The sequence below is a fragment of the Aptenodytes forsteri genome, unplaced genomic scaffold (genome assembly GCF_000699145.1).
Source record: "Aptenodytes forsteri isolate BGI_AS27 unplaced genomic scaffold, ASM69914v1 Scaffold15, whole genome shotgun sequence".
Lineage (NCBI taxonomy): Eukaryota > Metazoa > Chordata > Aves > Sphenisciformes > Spheniscidae > Aptenodytes > Aptenodytes forsteri.
In genome coordinates, this window is record NW_008795129.1 from 17910727 (window position 1) to 17929944 (window position 19218).

The window sequence follows — 19218 nt, forward strand, 5'->3', positions numbered from 1 at the left end:
TGGATGAGCAAGCCCTCAGTCTGGGTGCAGCCATGACCCTTGGCAGCTGTGTTTGCTACCAGGATGCTCCATGGGGATCGAAAGGCAGAGGTGTGCTGGGGATAGCTGGAGCCGATACTGAGGTGTTTTAAAGCAGCCATAGGTGATGGACAGTGCTGCTGGGAAAGGACAAAAGCAACTGCTGCTGCCCCAAAACCAGCAATCCCAAATCGAGTTGTTCTTTTGGGATTCCTGGTCTCAGAGGCTGACAGGACACTAAGGGTCTTGTTGACAGGTTTCCTAGGAAAGGAAAGGGAGCAGGACCTTCCCCAGGACTTTGTGCCATAGCTACGGTGCCTTTCCAAGCTTTCTGCGGGAGTGGTACAGCCACTGAAAGATATTTCACAGATGTATCTGGTTTGGTGTCTGTTCTGTAAAGACTGGCCTCAACCACTTTCTTTACTAACTCTTTCAGCTAAACCCCATCCTGGTTTTCCCTTCAGTGACTGCAGCAGGCACTAAGCGTTGCACACAGTTGCTATCTAGTGGCCAGAGGAAGGTAGTGAATGCATTTTTCTCTACTGGTTTTGTGCTAGGACTGTGCTACTGAGATACAGGCAGGAATCTGTTACATGTATTCATGCAAATTGTCAGGGTTCTTGCTATTTTTCAGTGGGTTAGCTGTCCGAAAATTTTTTTGGTTGATGGTGCAATCACTATAGAGAACTAAATTACTTAAGATATAGTCCATTGCAGTTGTAGGCTGCATAGCTAAGAGACTTTGTAGTAACTAACAGGGGTTTGATGTGCTTGAAATCTACTGGAAAGTAGAGCAGGGACAAGCCACATCATTACAAAGAAAAAAACATGTAACGCAATATACTCAACATTTTATTATAAAACCCTCTAAAGCGCCACTTTATAGGTCACAGTTACAACAAAGGAAATGCCTTGAGTTAGGAAAACAATGGGGACACAGAGACATTGTTTAATGGTTGTCTGGGGAATGTGTGTTGCTTCAGGACTTGTCTACATTTACCATCCCCTGATGGAGATATCCCAGCAGGACCACCGAAGCTGACTGGGCTGTGGTGTGGAAAGCAGAGCTGCTCTCATCCATCGCTGTCTCAGTACCGAGGTGAAATGTCTGGACAACTTCCGGAGGCCGACAGCAGGGTGTATGGTGAGGGCATGGTACTACACATATATTTAGGATGCAGAGAGGGTCTCCTGCCAGCTCATGATGGGGCAAAACAAAAGCTTCATGGTGTCCATGGCCTCCCTGTGCTTTGGAGAGGAAAGTCCCCTGGGTCCTGAACCAGAAGTTTCAGTGGTTTATTTGTATGGTTTTCCTATGTGCAAACATTGCACAGGGACAGGCCTAACAGCTGGGGCCAATGAACTCCTCCTGAGGCCTGGGATTAGCAAATTCCTCCATCTGCATGGCAGCAGAGACTTTAAAAGTAAAAAAAAAACAAACAGGAGTGAGGGCACCTTTCTTGCCTCCAGGATACCCTGACCAAGTGTTTTGTTGCACCCCAGCTCCGCGGCGGTGGTGAGCAAGCCCAGAGCCCCTTGGCAGCACATCCTCACTGCCACCACCAGCTCCAGGTGTCACAGCCCTGTGCACCCCCCCAAGCTGTTGGGCCTTTGTGCGAAGGAGCATCCCTTTAGAGGTGACCTCAGGCCTGTCAAAGGTTTTCAAGGGTTAGGCAGGTACATTTTGCCTGTCTGTGTTTACCTTGGCTCTGTGTGATGCTCATCGGTGTAGCTGCAGGACCCCAGGAACAACCCAGCCAGGGTACTGGTGCTGCTTTAGCTTTGCAAGGTTGAAAAACAGCTGCAGCCCCTGCACAGTCAACCCAGTTACTGAGTCTGGGCTCTAGGGCTGAAGGACCACCAGAGGTGTCTCCAGGCCATCAGACATGACAGCAGGTTACAGGGAGGAGAGGGTGCATGGATTTCTGACACACCTCCCCAACCCCCTTCAAATTTCAATGTCTCTAAGTTTAGCAGTCCCAAATGTCCAACATCTTTCATTAGAAAGCTTGGCCTAGGGCAGAGGGGGTGGGTTTTGTGGGCCACACTGCCAGGGCCCAAAGGCTATATTAAGTAAGTTGTTTATTAATTTTGAAATAAGGGTGACAGCACCAAGACAGCCAGCAGCCCACCAGGGACACAGTGGTGCAACCTCGGCTGCTGGGCCTGGAGGAGAGCCCTGCCCATGTGGTGGGGCCCCTTTCACACAGGGATGTCTTCAGCAGATTGTACAGCTGTGGGGTTAGCTTGGCCTGCCATGGCTCTGTGGGGACCAGAGAGCATCAGCAGAGTGGTGCTCACAGCCAGGGCAGGAGCACAGGGATGGCTTTACCTCCCCTCCCCTTGGAATGCACAAGCCTGGAAGGGTGCATCAGGATCCAGCTTCCCCATCAAACAGATTGAGCAGGCCTGTGCCCTTGATAAATTATTAACAAGCATTCAAATATGATTTTTTTTTTTCTTCAGAACAAACTCCTCAGGTGAAATAGATCAAGATCTTCAAGAAAATTAACCGAATCTGCTTGGCAGATCTTTGCCCAGAGCTCTTGGTGCCACCAGTCTGTAGCACAGCTTACAGCACGAGAAGGTGAACAGGGATCTTTCTCGATATTCTGGCATATGTGCAGCAGGGTGGTAAGAGTAAGCACATGCTGGGATGCATCGGGACACCAATTGAAAATCCCCTGGACAGGCTGCTGTGTGCTTCTCATTCATGTCTCAAGCATCACTCAGGCATGGGTATTGCCCTTGACTGAAGGCTGGATGATCTGCAGCTGAGTGATGACTGGCAGCAAGACAGGTAAATTGCAGTCAACTGAAGTCTTGCCATGACAGGTTGAAAACCACCAGGGTATAAAGAATAGCGGAGGCCCCTTCTGAACCCACTAATGTCACTAATATAGAAACCTTAATAACTCATTGATAAACCTTCAGAGTAGAAATACACAAAACACCCCTATGTACAGTAACATTCTTGTTTACATCAACTGGGTTAGGAATTTGATGCAAGGATTGCCACTGGTTGTTATTGTTTTAGCTATGTGATTGGGACTCATCTGGAAAGAGCAAGATCATTTGGGATAATTTGTATCGGCAGCTGTTGACTCCATTGCTGCATCTGAGCAGTTGGTGCAATGTGGAGGAGGCACTTGGTGTGCGGTTGCATTGCACACCCAACCTCCACCTACAGATGATTGAATCCCCTTGGCCATGCATGGGCAGTTCCAGTCTTTAGTCCATCTCTGAAAAACGTGGTTCTAACTAGCTCCCTTTTTCTCCCATTCCTGCCAAGGAATAAAGGCAAATTAGTCAAAAGGCAAATCTGGCAAGCCACAGTAGCTGTAATGTGCATCGCTATCATCTGGTACCCGAGTGGTTTTGGCCACAGGGTGGGTCATGGATGACTCCCTGTTATAAACAATACACACATTTATTCATTTAAATTGCAGCCAGGGCAAGCCCAGGTGAAAAGACCAGAGGAAAACCAGGCAAGTGGTGCTTGGTCACAGGTGCTTCCCAGACCAAGATGTAAGACCTGCCCCCAGCCCTGTCCCACCACAGCCAGTCTGCTCCACTGCTCAGAGGGAAAAGCAGCAGCTGTCCCAGATGGATTTTTCTCCTGTACCAATTGGTGTATTACCTTAGCTTTCTGTAGGACTGTTCCCTTCCCCGTCACCATGACAGATAAAGGCCGGTTCTTTAAAGCCGTTGCTGAATTGACTGGTGAGTTCTCTGTGCTATTTGCCGGACTGGCACTTTTTGCCTGAATCTACAATAAAAATAATAGAAATTGTGATGACTTTAGACTACTGAGATTGCTGCCTTTCCCCACCATCTCCTAGAAAAGCCCAACAGTCACAGCCCACTTGCATGATGTGTTCTTCAGTGACATGCCAATTTTGAAACACCACCAGGATGTGCATGTGTGTGTGGTGTGTTTGGGTGTTGAGGACTTGAACAGAGGTGCGGAGCAGGGCTCAGGTGGTGACCATCTCTGTGTCGTGGGAACCAAGTTCCCAGGAAAGAATTTGGATGCCTGGATCTCCCCCCCAAACACACCCCTTGACTCAGCTGAGCACAGAAGGAGCTGGGCCCAGGCCTGCATGGCCCTGGAGGGTGTTGCTCAAGGTCCCACAGGGAAATACAGCCGCTCTCCTGAGCCCCAGCCCCCTTTTACCTCCCCATCACTGCTGTTACCGCATTCTATTATTACATTATTGTTTTATGTATATTATAGATAATAATTAACAACTTATAACTTAGAGAATATATAAATTTATAGTTTTTATTTATATAAGATTACATGTTATAATAATATAATATTGTTATTATATAATTAAGCAGGCTGAGACAGTGCGACCGCCTGGCTGCCGGAAAGCTGCTGTGCATCCCAGGGGTGCCCCCCACGTACCCGGGGGGCTGCATTCTCCAGGTGCGTGGTGTCCACAGCAGTGCCCAGCGTCACAGGGCCGGACTCCGCCTTCTTCAGGTTCTCCTTCACCTCCACCAGGCTCAGCTCCAGGTCCACCCTCTGGCTCTCCTTCCTTTTGCACTCTTCTTCTATCTCCTTCAGCCTCTGCTCCAGGATCTTGTCTGCGAAGGGAGGGATTGCTCAGTGCAGGCCGGTTCCTGGGTGGCCAGTGCAGAGCTGGGGTGGACACCAGGCACCGGTGGGAGCTCTGCAAGGCACCTCCTCGGCACGCAGCTCTGGGAGGCTGTAGGGGACTTGGGGAGCTCATGAGGGGAGCAGGGACTGGAGCAAGTATTACTCCTGTACATTTTCCTTATATCTTGCCCCAAAGGGACTGTGACAGAGTGAGCTCTTGCTCTAGCATAATTTCAGCTACGTGGTTTGTCTCAGAGCACCAGGTTCTCCCCACTGCTGGAGGTGCAAAGCCCCTTTTGGTCCCAGGTGGGCTAGGTTCATCACCCTCTCCTTTCCCATGGTCCCACCTTGGCTCATTTCCATGCATCACCTCTTGCCCCACTCTACCTGTGCTGCCTGCAAGCATTTCCTTCAGCTCCCGCCTCTCCTTGCGCAGCTGGGTGAGCTGAGCCCGGATTTCATCCTTCTCCTTCTCCAGCCGCTCCTTCTCCTCTGTAAACCGCTTCACCTCCGCCTCCGTCCTGTTTTTGCCCAGCTTGGTTTCCACTGCTGCTGCTGGAAACACAACCCACCAAGTCAAGCTCAGCCAGGGAAAAAGTGGGAGGGAAAATGTTTTCAGGAGCTTAGAAACAAAATGGATGAGGCATAGGAAGGTCACCAACCAGGAGATGCATCAGGCCCCTTGGGCACCACAAAACTACCATAGAGCAGGGCAAAACTCATGCCTGGAGGCACCACCTCTCCTCAAGCCCCTGCAGCAGTGGGCACACACCAGGCACCCACCTGCACAGCTCACTCACCCGGCAGCGGCAGCTTGGGCCGGTGTGCGGGCACCAGCTGGGGACTGCCCGCCGTCACTGTGCCCACTGGCAGCTCGGGGGCCGGCTGGGGGAAGGCGATGTTCTGCTGCTGTGTCTGGATTTTGATGGCGGGCATCTGTGGTGGCACCTCGTCGGGCTCTGGCTTCTCTGGGTGTTTCTGGGGGGGGAAATGAAGTGAGATGATGTGGTGGGGGGAACTGGCTCGCTGAGTAAGCCTGGCCCCACACCACAGTTCAGGACAGTACCTGCTCCAAGGTCTCCATTGCCTTACTACAGGGCTCGGCTTCCTTAGTCACAAGGGCTGTCTCGGTTGTGGTCTCTGCTGCAGCCTTGTTGGCAGCCCTTTCTAAAGACGGTGAGCTGAGGGGTGAAGGCTGGCATGACTTCTTGCTAGCACAGTGTAGGAAAGACTTCACTGGGGTGAGGTCCAGGTACACTCTGTCTTGGTCTCCCTCCAATTTGCTCTCACTCTTGGGTACTTCTTCCTGCAAAAGGAGAATGTTCCCCTGAAAAGGGACCACCTGCTGCAGCCAGAAGTACAGGAAACATCTCACTGCAGAGCAGCAGCATCTCAGGCAACCCAGAGTATTTTCCATAAACCTTAGAGGAACTAAATCCCCATTCTTTAAGTCATTACACGCAGGGCTTTTTGGTGTACTGAAGGAAAGGCCCCTCCTGCTCTCCTTCAATAGGTCTTTCCAATGATAGCAGCAGCCCCATGCAAGGATGTCACACGGTTGTACATCTAGTGACCCCTGCCAGATTATTTGCCTTTCCAGGATACAGTCCCATTCCCAGCATGGCCCATCTTTCTTATCCTTACACACAGGACTCGATCTCACAGGCATCAAAAGGAATTTTGATGGACGAGGCTCCAAACAATCCACCATCTATCACCAAATAATCCATGCTGTTTACTGATGGAAATTGTGGGATTTTATCCCATCTGCCTGAGGATCCCTACAGCACCTTGCTGGAATCCTCTCTCCCATTCCTTAGCAACTACTCTCCAGCACCCACTTCTGCCCCATTGCAAAAGCCTGGATTTCCCCAGGGGCTGGGAATCCCCTTTGCCACAGTCTGAAAACCCTCCCCCTTCACTGCTGGAGACTTCCCCTGGCCAGATGTTTGCCCATGGTCTCCCCAGAGCTTGCTGCAGCAGGGTGGCTGCCTGCAGCACCGGGCATCTTACCGCAGACAGGTCTGGCAGATCCACGTCGTCGTACAGCTCCTCCTGCTGCATCCTGCCCTTTGGCAGGTTGTCGATATAGGCGTTGGGCTCAGAGTACTTCCTCTGCATTAAGCTGTGAATAGGCAGCGGGACATCCCATCAGGAGGGATCGGTCTCGCTGCACAGCCGCACTGTGCTGCACTTTGGGGCATCTGAACACAGCAGTCCTGGAGTCTGGGCAGGGCCACATGGCCAGACGCAGGAGATGAGAAGGTAGAGCTGTGCAGCAATGTCATCACTGTTCCCATTCCCCAGTAAGCAGCACCCACCAGAGTAGGGCTACATTTCTCTCAGCTCTTTCCTTTCTTGCCCAGCCCTTGGCCACAGCACAGCAGCAGCACAGCAGCAGCACAACCGCCCTGCCCCAGTGGCACGGTGAACCGCGTGGCTGGGTGCCCACAGCCCTGCACCCCCCAGCCAAGCCCACCCCACCAACCTGCCTTTGCAAAAGCCACCTGGGCATGAGCTGCAAGCTGCAGCTCAGGTTAGATGCGTCATGGTGGGACAATGACAAGTGCTCTTCTGTCCCGCACTGAGCTTCCAAAGAAAGCAACTGAGCTGTAGCCGTGAATTTACCACCTATTCCCATGGCAGCCAACCTCCCGCAAGTGGAGGGACCCCCGCTCCAGATTGCTTCCCCCCTCCACCAGTCCGTGTGGCCCCATGCGTTACCGCTGACGTACAAGAACGAGTTCTTTGCAGCGCTCACAATGCAGGAAACCCGGTCAGCATCCACATAATCGTAGGTAAATTCCTCCGGGTCTGTTTTCGAACCTGACTCCGACAAGAGGAGGCCCAGCCAGTGGCCCATTTCTTCTGAGGACTTCGCCTACGAGGTGATCAGACAGATAGTACAGGTTGCAAGAGCAGTTTCTCTGCACTCCCAAGACTAATGCAGGCTTAGCCTTGTGTAGGGAAGTACGCTGGCAGTCCTCTAGGCTTGCAAGGGGAAAGATGAATGGCCAGGTATTTATATTAAACCTGAGACCGCATTAAAATAAGAAGGAAGTACCGCTCTGTGTATGGACTGATTTGCAAATTTGGAAGATATATCAATGCAGCTTTTTGCTTAACTCCTTCCTAAAATTTCTAGTCAGGCTGCATTTTCCTTTCAATGGTGATCAGCTCAGCTGCCTACAAGAGTAAGAGAAGTCTCTGGGGCTCGAGATGCTGGCGGGGAGCTGGCTTTGGCAAGGAAAGTGTGCAGGTTTTATTTTGCACCAGCAGAGCGCAGCAATGGGATTGCCAAACACAGACGTGCAAGGAGACCCGAGCACACCAGGGAGCCTGCAAGTTCCTTATGCCAGACCCCAAACCCCTTCCAGGGCTATTTGCACAGGGAAGGAGGGGAAGGGGGGAGTTTAAAGTGGGATCAGAGAACATCAAAGAGAACCCCTCGCTTTAACATGTCAGTACCAAATTCCCAGCTGCAGTGAACAGTCTGACATTTTGCAAAATGAAGAGTTAAATATGGTGCCTTGAAGTCAGCTCTAGCAAATAGCTACATGCACTTCCCAGTAGTGGGGGATTTCTACCTGAAGCAAGAAGTGGGCTGATGCAGCCATCTTTTCCTTTGATTTGAGGAGTTAGAGCAGTAAGCACGAAGTAAAATTCAGGGCAAGTGAATCCCACACTGGAAAGTATATTTTAAGCTTTCAATCTGTTTTATTTAGCAGAGACTTCAGTCCCTGGGAAGCCCGCCAGCCAGCCAGCCTGTACATTGAGTCTGACATCCCAACAAAATACAGATTCTTCCATTCACAAAATGTAAATTTTCCCAGCACCTCTTCTTCACATCTGTAATTAGGCAAAATTTCTTAGACACAGACATAGCCTGAACCAGAAGCTAAACAAAAACACCTTCAAACTTCATGGCAGGCCCTCCAAGTCAGTTGTTTAGCTATAAATATTCCACCCACTGGAAAAATACAGGAAATTGCTCACATTGTCCACCTCCTATTATAATCACGCTGTCGTCAGAGAGAACTAAGATTAGAGATAAACAGTCCTGGATGCAGGCAAAGGAAAGTAACAGATGGAGATGAATTCACTTGCGCTTTCAGGGGCAGATCTGTCATCTGTTTATTTGGGATGCATGACCCATGGCTTTGGGACTCTGTTTTCAGAAGATGAAGTTCTTTGTTCCTCCTAACTACAGACTTAAATCCCTAAAGTGGCATTCCTCTCATCTAACATTAACCACCTGAAATGCATCCCTTATAACTTAATCATCCAAAGTTATCCTACAGTCAGTGGAGAGAGATGGGCACCTCCAGAGGACCCTTCATCCCACCCTAAGATGAGTGCCTAAGAGGAAGGCTGAATGGTCCTCTGGAGGCGCCAGCATCAGACACAGCCTGGGTTACCAGCTAGGTGGGACACCTTCTACGTGACCACAGACAGATGAACCAAAGTCCCACACTTCAAGTTCTGTTTTGCTGGACTGAGGGTCCCTCTGGAGGACCTCACCAGCATTTAGGCCTACTAAGACACCCAAGCTGATGACTTAAAGCAGAGCTTTCTTGGAGATATACACTACCTCCAGAATGACCCGTTCTTCCCCGTTGTGCAGGATGCGGAAGGAGTAGAGATGATCAGGGCTTGGCTCTGGGATAATTTCACAACCTGCCAAACTCAGGGGCTGCTGAGCCAGTTTGCTTCGGTTCTTGTCCTGGTAGAAATGGAGGTGACCGTCTTTTATCTGACACCAACGGGACTTCCACTGGCTGTTCACGAGCATATTCAGGTAACCTGCAAGCAAGCACAGGTTACTTAGGCACATTTTCCACCCCATGGGGAGAGGGAATCCAAACTCATTTGTGTGCATGGGGATGTTTGATATCAGGGTAAGTTCCAAGATCACACACAACACAGCCACAGGCAACAACAAAGACCAAAAGCACAAAGACAAGCTGTCCTATCCATACAAAACAGGGTGAAAAGGGGAAAAAATCTGTTCCAAATGAGACGCTTGAAATTAGGTTAGGTTTGGAGCAGCAAGTTGGCTGCAGATAGTGGGACAAAGTTGGTCCCAGATGGTGAATACCAGCTGACCCACACAGCTCTCTCCCTGCTGACTCCCACACCCTGGGCTGGTGCCCAGGAAAAGCAGCACAGATGCCCTCTGTGTATATGTCTGGTATTACCTGCCCTTCCTCTTGGGTCACCCTGCGAGCTATTGCCAGCACTTGTAAGCCACACAGTCACCTTAATGTGTAAGAGGCACCACAATCTACATGGATTTACTGGCACGGACCAAGCAGACCGTGGCCTCTTTGCCTCCCCCAGGAGGACAGCCTGGCACATGCGTGTTTGAGGAGGATGATGCCTGGTGCTCATACTGCCCTGCACACCGAGATCCAGCCCTGAGACAAGTCCCTGCAGAGGGGCTCATGCTGCCACTTACTTGAAGTCTCCAGGGATCTCTCTGGGCTGTCCAGGGAGCTGGATTTTTTCCTCCCGAGGTTCATCAGGTTGCTCAGTTTCAGGCCAGTTGTGCCCTTCTTCTTAACTACCAGAAAAGAAAAAGAAAAAGATATATGCGTGGCTTTCCCAACTCACAGCCATACACACAGCCTGCTGTCCCAGCTGGGTGTCCTGCCCCAACGCTGCCTGCACTGCCGTCCTGCACCCAACAGCGCTGCAGCACACACATCCCTTGCAGAGGGCAAACCTTTGACTCGGGGACAGGCTGTAATAGTCCAAAGCCCAGGGAGATGATGAGCAAGATGGCACCGGTAATCTCAGTTAAGTGATTTGCTGAAGATACTTAATCTATATTGCTTTAAACTTGGGTTAGTTCTGACCAAACGCCAGTCGCTGCAGGAGCTGTGGGAAGGCTGTTTGCACAGGTCTTGCTGTGTGGGTGCCAACCTCCCTTCAATTTCTTACACTACAAAGAATTGAATTAGAAACCATTACCCATAAATATTTACTGCATTCAAGTCTTTTCCTTTCTAAAAGAGGGACTCAAGGTGGGGAGGGGGGAAAGGTTATGCGCAAAGAGCCTCTTCAGCATTTTCCTACCGAGCACATGAGTCAGTGCGTGAATATGGCTGTGTAATCATCAGGTAACCCTGGTAAGAAATCAAGTTGGATGTTTTTAGTCCAGATTTTCCTTCCTGTTATCATAACAAAATGATGAAGTCCTAGTGTAGAGGGACTCAGCAGCCAAGTTCCGTCTGTTGGGTGACTCCAGTGAGTCCTCAGCATGGATTTCTCTTTCTCTCTCTCCGATATATAGATGGGTCCCACCATCCTTCTAATAGAGCATCTCCTCTTTTAATGTACTTATCTGCCCCATCTTATAGATGGGGAATGCAGCTTAAAGCCCAGAGTCGGATGCCCTAGTGTGAAGGTATAACTCCTATTAGAGACAGCTCAGCATTTCACACAGGTACTCCAAGTTTCTCTGCAGACATCTCTGAGGAAAGTCACTTAGGTTGCATTTGTGCCATCTCAAACTGTCCCAGAGTGACTTGCCCAGAGTCACACAGGATCTCTGTGGTGGGACAGGTATCACACCCAGGTTTCTCAAGCCCTATCCTAACTCTGTAACTGCTGAGAAATCCCAATGTCCACCTGTCACTTCATTATGGAAAAAAGCACTGAAATGAAATTCACAGGCAGTGAATTCACACGCAGCTTTCACCCTGCATCAGGTCAGTTTGAGGTGGCGGTGGCAGGAGAAGCTACAGAAACCCTCGCCACATGCAGGGTTGATGGCCCGGTTTCCCTGTTGTTCCCAGGATGAGGTTTTACCATCTTTTGTCTCAGCTGTCTCTGGGTGGCCGTCTGTGCTGCTCCCACTCTCGGAGGCTGCAGAATACCTCTCAGATACCTCCACCTGTCAACAAGCACCGGACACAAGCTCCACAGATGCACGTGACCCATTCCTCCAGCCAGAACCCACCGCAAGTGCCTTTTTCCCCCCCTCCTAAATTATGAGGTCCCACCCTCTCCGTAGCAGATACTTTCACACAGACATCACCCACCCGCCCACTCACGCTGTGCCCTCCCCATTATTTCTGAGCCCAGCATGGGCAGATCCAGCACATGAACTGCCCTAGTTGGTCTCGCCTCCGAGGTGACACAGTGGCACCACTAGTGCCACCCCATGGTCTCCTGCCCTGCAGCCCGGCTGGTGGGGGCATCTGCCAGTCCCCGTAGGAGGGCATGGGCAGAGGAACTGGCCAGGTGCCCAAACAGATCCATTTTGGGTGTCCACCAGAGATATATGAAGGTTTCTTTCTCCTCCCACTGTTTTGGAACAAGCTGCCCCCAGGGCAGTGTCACCTAAACCTGGACTAGAGACTGGCCCAAGCCTTGGCATCCAAGGGTCTATGTCCCTTCCAAAGCTCTTGGTGAGCACAACTGTCCCATTGGATGAGATAGTGGCTGCTGCCCTGTATGGAGGGGAGCCCAATGCTGAGCCAGTTTTGGGGGAAAGATGTGGCAACAAAATTAAGATTGCAAAGGAAAATTAAGATTGTTCCAATAATGCTCCTTTTCAGCAGAACAGGGGTCTGGTTACATTCATATCAGTCTTTGCTCAGATAAAATTATTGCACCTACAACTATTATTTATTAAAGGAACAGGGTGTAAAAGCCTAAGTGCTAGTTCTCTCTGTAGAGACAAGGTGTACCTTTGGGCAACTGAGACGCTGTGAATCTGGCATGTACTGGTTGCCTTCACTGCCTCCTTCACACAGCAGACCGCTGGTCTCTTGGATTACCTGTGCAGAAGGGGAAGCCATAGCCTGTGAGAGCACTGCAGTAACAGGATCAATACTTCTCCCCCACCCAGGACAGGCAAAACCACAGCAGCCTGGGAGACCCACAGTTTACACTCCCTGTGACCCTGGGGACTTTCCTGGTGTTGCAGCAAGCAGCCAGCAGAAACTGCTGGATCCGAGTCAGCCGGGGAGAGGCTGCCAGCAAAGGCAGCCCCGGCGCCTCGCAGCCCGGGCTCCATGGAGGCTCCTTCTTCTGCTGCCGTCTCAAGGAAAGGGCCACATCTCCCCCTGTCCTCAGCCAATTCATGGTGGGCACCCACCCCAGACAACCTTCCTGCCGCAACAGCTGGACTGGGAGGTCCCTCTGCGGCCTCCCATGCGCAGAAGGTGGCAGGGAGCTGCACAAAGAAGCTATCCCAGGACATGAAAATGAAGTAGTATATTTGTATACGGACTTGCAGTGAGGACGGGAGCCAGAGCACACAAGGGCAGGACTGGGACTAGACACGGTCTCCCAGCAAAGCCAGGGTAGAAGCACGGGAGCACCAGCAGGGCAAGCCCCGAAGGCTCCACTGACCCTGAGCCACTGTTCTGCCTGGTCTTTACTCTGCAGCCCCAGCACGATGACATCTGCGTTCATGGGGATGATCTTCAGCTTGTGCTCTTTCTTCCTCACTTGCTTTTCCTTGTGAATGACAGTGCAGCCCAGCAAATTCACGTCAAGCTGAGGGCTGTGGTCTTTGGAGCTCTTGTAGCACTGGGGAAGGAAGATGAGAGGGCAGGTAAGAGGCTGAGGATGAGCCTTCTCTCTTGCTCACTGGCGTGAACTCAACCCTAGAAGTGGCTCAGTACAACCACACACATTAAGTGCACTGAACACAAGAAGGTCCTACAGGTCCTACAAGGCTGCGATGTCTACACAGACTACACACAGGACATCTCTGTATGTACAGAGATACACATACATCTATGTACATACATATATAGTCTGAAATACCTCTCACAGATAATGCTAGAGGGTCATGTATGTGGTTAGCCAGTGGGATAAGCCTCCCTTCTGCTTAACCACCTCAAAAAGTTTCCCCAAAAAGCATCTCTAGGCAGTCTGGGAGTTTGAGATTTTGGCCACAAATGTGCCCTTGTGCCCTCCTCAGCAGCCCCGTGCCCACATCCCTTCTGAAAATTGAATGAGATCTCCAAATCTCTGGGACGTGGTTTTTGAAGCATTGCTTCTAGAGGTACTTTGTTTTTGCCAGCTAGTTAACATGGCCTGAGGTGCCACTTCCCTCCCCAGCTCATGAAAATAGGTTGTTTTAGGCAGAGAGTGGAGGATCTACCCACCAGCAACCTGGTGTCCTTGATAACACACAGCTGTTTTGCCCACTGTCCCAGCCACTTCTTTCTCCACAGGAACGCACAGATGCGGGTGTCCTTCATCAGCTCAATGGTGGCCTCCGTGGATGGCCACTGATGGGTTGCTGACTTGCCTTTGCTGCTCTCTTCTTCGTCATAAGATTCATAGGAGCTACTAACGGCTTCACCATCTTCTATAACAAAAGCAAAGCTCTATCATTAAATACACTTCTAGGACAACTCTGAGCCTATTGCTTGCCTCAGCCATGCTCACACATGCAAAAGCTTCCAGCATAGGGATGTGTCTTTTGAGGCTCTCCTACAGGAGGATAATCAATAGCAAAATAACCCTCATAGATCCTTTTTTCTTTCTAGCCAAATATTAATCTCATTGCAATCTTTTGTGCCTAATAGTCTCAGTTAGCAAGCACTCAAAAGACACTTCTCACTTGACCACAAATTCGAGAACATTCCCTTAGACATTTTCTGATGTTTGCTGCTTTTTTTCCCTCCTGAAGATGCTTTTTGTACTTTCCACTTCAAGCCAAACACTCACAATTTTTATGGCAACAGCAAGCCACAATCAGCCCTTGCCCTCTGAATGTCAGAAGTAAAAATGGTATTTGCGAGGCCATGCAGCAAGCGATGATCTATTGTATTTGAGACATCATTCCACTTTCCCTTTCTGGGCTAACAGGTCTCTCTCTCTACTCAGCATCTAAGGGACAGCAAGGGGCTTTGAAGTAATACACTGTTGCAGCAGCAGCAGCAAAAATTAGTCATGTGGCAGCTGTAAATAATAGTAAACACATTTTTCATGCTCATTCTTAAATGGATTGCTACGTTATTAGAATGAATTAGGATTTTCAATACCCAGCTCTAATGTATTGTAGGTTATTGGAGTTTTCAGCTGATCAGAACAGCTGGTCATTGGTACCAGACTCATCAGAAACAATGAAAATGTTCCCACTGACTGCAGGGGAATTTGCAGTGCTCTGCTGGCATTTACAGTATGGTTCTTATTCGCAAGGTAAGCTCACAAAGCAAGATGGTAAGATTTGGGCAGCATCTGTGTAGGGTTTTGCATTCTTGTCCTACCAAACAGCACGGAGGAATATTATTAAGTTTCTCTCACCAGAATTTAATCTAATTTTGATCCTCATCAAATCTTAATATCCACATAAAAGTAACATTATCAGATTGGTGCAAATAAAAAGAGGAAAAGCAGCCAGAAAAGAAAAAAAAAGCATTAGGAGCTTCACTGAAGAACATTTCTTAAGTTGGGCTTGTTTGTTCTTAAAATAAAAGGAACTGAGATGCAGTAACAAAGCTACAGCCTTCTCCCCAGTGAAATCTCACTCTGTAACATCCCTCAAGTGATCAAAGCTGCAGCAATTAAACAAACTTATTAAAAAGCAAATACTCCCTTTCAAAGTCTCTGAATGGTGCTGACAGCACACTACTGGCTCACCATCTCCATGCCCTCAACGTATGGGACTGTCCATCTTTTATGGGAAAACATTACTGCCCAATGCATTATCACTATGCAGACCTTGTCCCCAGGCACCTGGGCAGAAATTCAGATGGAGTAAAAGCGTTGAGGTTTCTCATCCCTAGAAATACCAAGAAGCTGAACTTCTGCACTGCTAGGGACCCTTCCTTATGCAGCAGCAGCAGCAGCAAGGATGCTTAAGAGAACCTCATCTTCTAAATCTCCCTCCTTATCAACATGGGGCTATCGCTAACTGCCCCTCTGGCCCCTTTTGGGTGTCTCTGGTGCCCCTCGCCCAGGCATTAGGTCTCAGGCTGCCACCTTTCTCCTGGGGTAGTAACACTTTTCTTCCATGCTCTCAGCGGGAGCCCTGGCTGCTCTTTTGTGCATCAACCACAAGTGCCTCATGAGATGAGCTCTTCTTTACTTGAAGAGCTGCAGCCATTGCTGGCCTGGTGACGCTGCTACAGCCTCATGATGGAAAGGCATTTTCCAGTTGCGTAGTTGGCAAACTGGGACAAACCTTGCTTGGGTGACTTGAGACAACACTGTCATCACTACTAAGGCTCACTCAATCCCAAGTCATACAGCTCAGGCACTTCAGTACAAGGCCTCCATTTCCACCTACTGGCAGTTTCAACTAAGACCACAGTTTTATCCTCTCATTGCCATGACATCGGTGGCAGCCATGTTCTTGGATGTCTTTACCTAATCCACCTCTGCTTTCCTGTTTGTCTTCCCACGACCTCCCAGGGAGCTAAATCAATACCATGACGCAGGAAGCTCCAACCATCTCATACACCAGAGCTGCCTCTGCCCGAGCAGAGCACCTTCAACATTCGCTGAACAGCTACTTGCCAATACAGCTAGTGTTACCACATATCAGCTCCACATCAGTGGCCAGAACCAGGGAAATAAAGGCTGGGGAAGTTCTCTTCATTGTCATCTTGAGCATGGGGAAAGGCATACAAAAATGCCGCCTTGTGTATATCCAGCATGGGCAGAGAGAGAGGAGAGTTGGTTACCCTCCATGCATGTAATGGGCAATACCAGGGGGAAGCACCTGATCATCTTTACTAAAACTGAGCTTTTGCTTTTTTTTTTTTTTTTTTTTAAAAAAAAGCACTTCAGGTTTGGAAAGCATGCCATACCCATCGTTATTGTGGCATAAATAACTCCCTCAGTAACCTGCAACCCTGGCCTGGGTTCAGCCGCAGCAAGCCTACCAAAAAGACCTGCACAGTCAAAAGGAAAGAGAAAGGGAGACAAAGAGAGAAAGCCACAGATAAGCAAATGCGAAGAACAAGGGCGTCAGTCTGGCTCAGCCCCACGCTCCCCCCCTTGTCTGGTGAGGCTGCCCCGTCCCCGCTGCCAGTGGAGGAGCACACCATACACTGAGACTTCAAACAGGGACAACATTTTCAACCCGTCCCCTCAAACAAGGCAATTCCCTTTAAAGCAGAATCGTCGTCATTGTAATTAAAATCAGCCAGGGCAGATGAGCTGTTTCAGCTGAAATAATTATTGCTCAGTTGGCAGTCGCATTGCCCCTTGCGTTTTCACTCTGTTTCTTATCGCACCCTTCAATTATGCAAACACAGCCTAGGACGAGGACGATAACAGTTTAACACATTTCAGCCCAGGAGGAAAGGGAAGCAGCAGCATTTGCCAGAGCTGTAAAATGAAAGGCAGAGGTGTCCCCAGCTGAGAGGTGGGAATCCTGCCGATGAAAGAGGGACCCCGAGACCCAGTGGTCTCGACCACCTGCTTAATTTTAATTAATTCACCCACAGTTTGTTACAGTGCCTCGCAGTCCTACCTCTGATGCTGCACGAATCCTCTAGCTCCTCAGCCCATCTGGAGGCTTGCTTTGATGTCCTTTCTTGGCAGTGCACCCACTAATTTTAGTGATGTTCCTATTTTTGTTTGATTTCACTACGCCCATTTGTTTGGAGACGCATGGGTGTCTTCCCAGACTTGTGCTGTAATTCTGTCAGAAACACCACCAGCAGCTCCCTGGACCGCCTGCACCTTCCCTACCCAGCTTGTGGGGAGAGGGGGGTGAGCACAAAGGGCTTGGAGGGTTACTGGGGTCAGGCTTTAGCATCTTTGACCAAGGCAAACCCACACATGTCCAGACTGCTCTTCAGCAACAGCAGTCACACCAAGGTCTCAAGGCAGTTGCTAGCAATGAGCATCACTCTACGTAGGACAGGTACAGGGTACTATTACCATCTGATAAGGTGAGAGGGGAAAAAAGAGATGGGGAGCCCAGTTTTGTACTCATTGAACCACTGGGCAGGACCGAGACCTGCAGGTTTGCCCCATGTGCCATGGGATTTAGAGCTTGATCTCTTGAGGCAAACCAGGGCACCAGCAGCTTCCCAGCACTGCTGCCTGATCTACCCTGTGCATGGCATGCCATGCTTCACCCTCTCCTGAGCCCCCCACAGCCTCCTCGTGCCACATACCTGCTGCTCCACATCTCTCCCTGCTCCTCCTCCCTGCTCACCCCAAAGCACCACCTCAAACATGAAGTTGCCAAAAAGCACAGATTCTCAGTGACACGATGCTGCCTTCCTTCTCACGCAAACCACCTTAAAAGCCATTAGCATTATAGCACATCAGGTGGTTTGTGTAGAAGAAGGGGCCTGCTGGGGCCCGCAGAGGGGACCGGCAGTTGAGCAGTCACAGGAGGCAAAGGCACCACACACCTTGGTGGCGAGGGACTGCTTAGGCTTGCCCGTCCCATCTTTGCTCACTTCATGGGCTCCCATCTCCGCTTAATGGCTGCGATAGTGTAAAGCACCGAGCCCGCTGGTCAAACAGCTATTCATAGCAGCCACAGACTGCCCCATTTTGACAGTGCTCCCATCATACGGGGTTTTTGTCTCTTTTTTCGACCATGCTTGCAGGGCTCTGATCTCTTGCTTCCTTAGGCATCTGACCGGCCTGGATTTCAGCGGATGGTGGGTGCATTTGCACCTTTGAGCAGCAGGTTACCAAGGAAAAGCAGAGGTTTAAGCTGGGTGTCTGCTTATGACTCCTGCCAGCCAAGGCTCTGAATGCAACACAAGTTTATGGAGCTGCCTGGATTTCCCAGCACACGGATCCATGGCCAAGCTCCAGCTAATCCAGTGTATGTCTTTACATGCCATGGCTTTTAGCGCGTTATCCTCTTTCCCAACGTGCAGCAGGGAAAAAAAAAAAAGTCCATTTATCTTACAGTGCAGGCAACTGGAAACCCCCTGGGGGGACAAGGCTGCAGCGGCTGCAGGAGGGCTTCACTCCCCTGCACCCCACTTGTCACAGCCCTGCCCTCAGCTAAACAACCCAGAGCATTTTGGCAAAACCAAACTGGCACCTAACTACACATGGCAGAGCTGGGGGGACCTCTCTGCACCAAATGGCACGTTTCACCCCAGCCATGATGAGCCTGCACCTTTTCCCACCCAAGCTGGGCGCGATCTTCCCATTCACCACTGTAATGAAGTTGCAGTCAAAACGGGATGGTTCAGAGAAACAGAAATCTTTCTACATCTCCCTTTTTTATTTTATTTAGCACTGTAACTCCTAAGCCTTTGTGAGAACAGCAACCCACGCTGAGCTATGAGCTGTCCGGGTGCGTAAGGTGCAGACACGCAGCGAGGGCTGTTCAAATACACCAACCCCCAGCCACTTCAAGTAGTGGCACCACAGGTGCTTCCCTGCCAGGGAGTTTCAAAGCCCAGTGGTGCTCACTGGGACTGGAGAGGACTCAGCTTCTCTCAAGAACAGCTCAGATTCAACAGCCAAGGGTTTAGATCCAAGTCTTTTACCCTTAATTCTCACTTCTCTGCTTGCCTCGACTCTCCCCGCTCAGCTCTGCCCCACGCCACATACGTCATTGCACCCCACTCTGCTGCAGTCGAGTCTGATGAGCAGAGATCTGCTTCTGCAGCAGACCGATATAATCTCTCTCA

The 19218-nt window shown here is 50.1% G+C and overlaps 1 protein-coding gene across 1 annotated transcript in view; it reads right to left on the reverse strand.

The window, feature by feature from the left end:
* Positions 1–861: 861 nt before the first annotated feature.
* Positions 862–19218, reverse strand: part of AFAP1L2 (actin filament associated protein 1 like 2) — a 29158-nt gene continuing 10801 nt past the window's right edge. The window contains exons 5-18 of the mRNA XM_009278088.2: positions 13753–13958; positions 12989–13168; positions 12322–12411; positions 11438–11522; positions 10083–10187; positions 9216–9427; positions 7360–7505; positions 6638–6749; positions 5691–5930; positions 5425–5602; positions 5012–5179; positions 4430–4611; positions 3659–3787; positions 862–3302 (exon numbers count right to left, since the gene is read on the reverse strand). Of these exons, the coding sequence (XP_009276363.1) occupies positions 3276–3302; positions 3659–3787; positions 4430–4611; positions 5012–5179; positions 5425–5602; positions 5691–5930; positions 6638–6749; positions 7360–7505; positions 9216–9427; positions 10083–10187; positions 11438–11522; positions 12322–12411; positions 12989–13168; positions 13753–13958 (2060 nt within the window). The 3' untranslated portion in view covers positions 862–3275. The remainder of the gene's footprint in view (positions 3303–3658; positions 3788–4429; positions 4612–5011; positions 5180–5424; positions 5603–5690; positions 5931–6637; positions 6750–7359; positions 7506–9215; positions 9428–10082; positions 10188–11437; positions 11523–12321; positions 12412–12988; positions 13169–13752; positions 13959–19218) is intronic.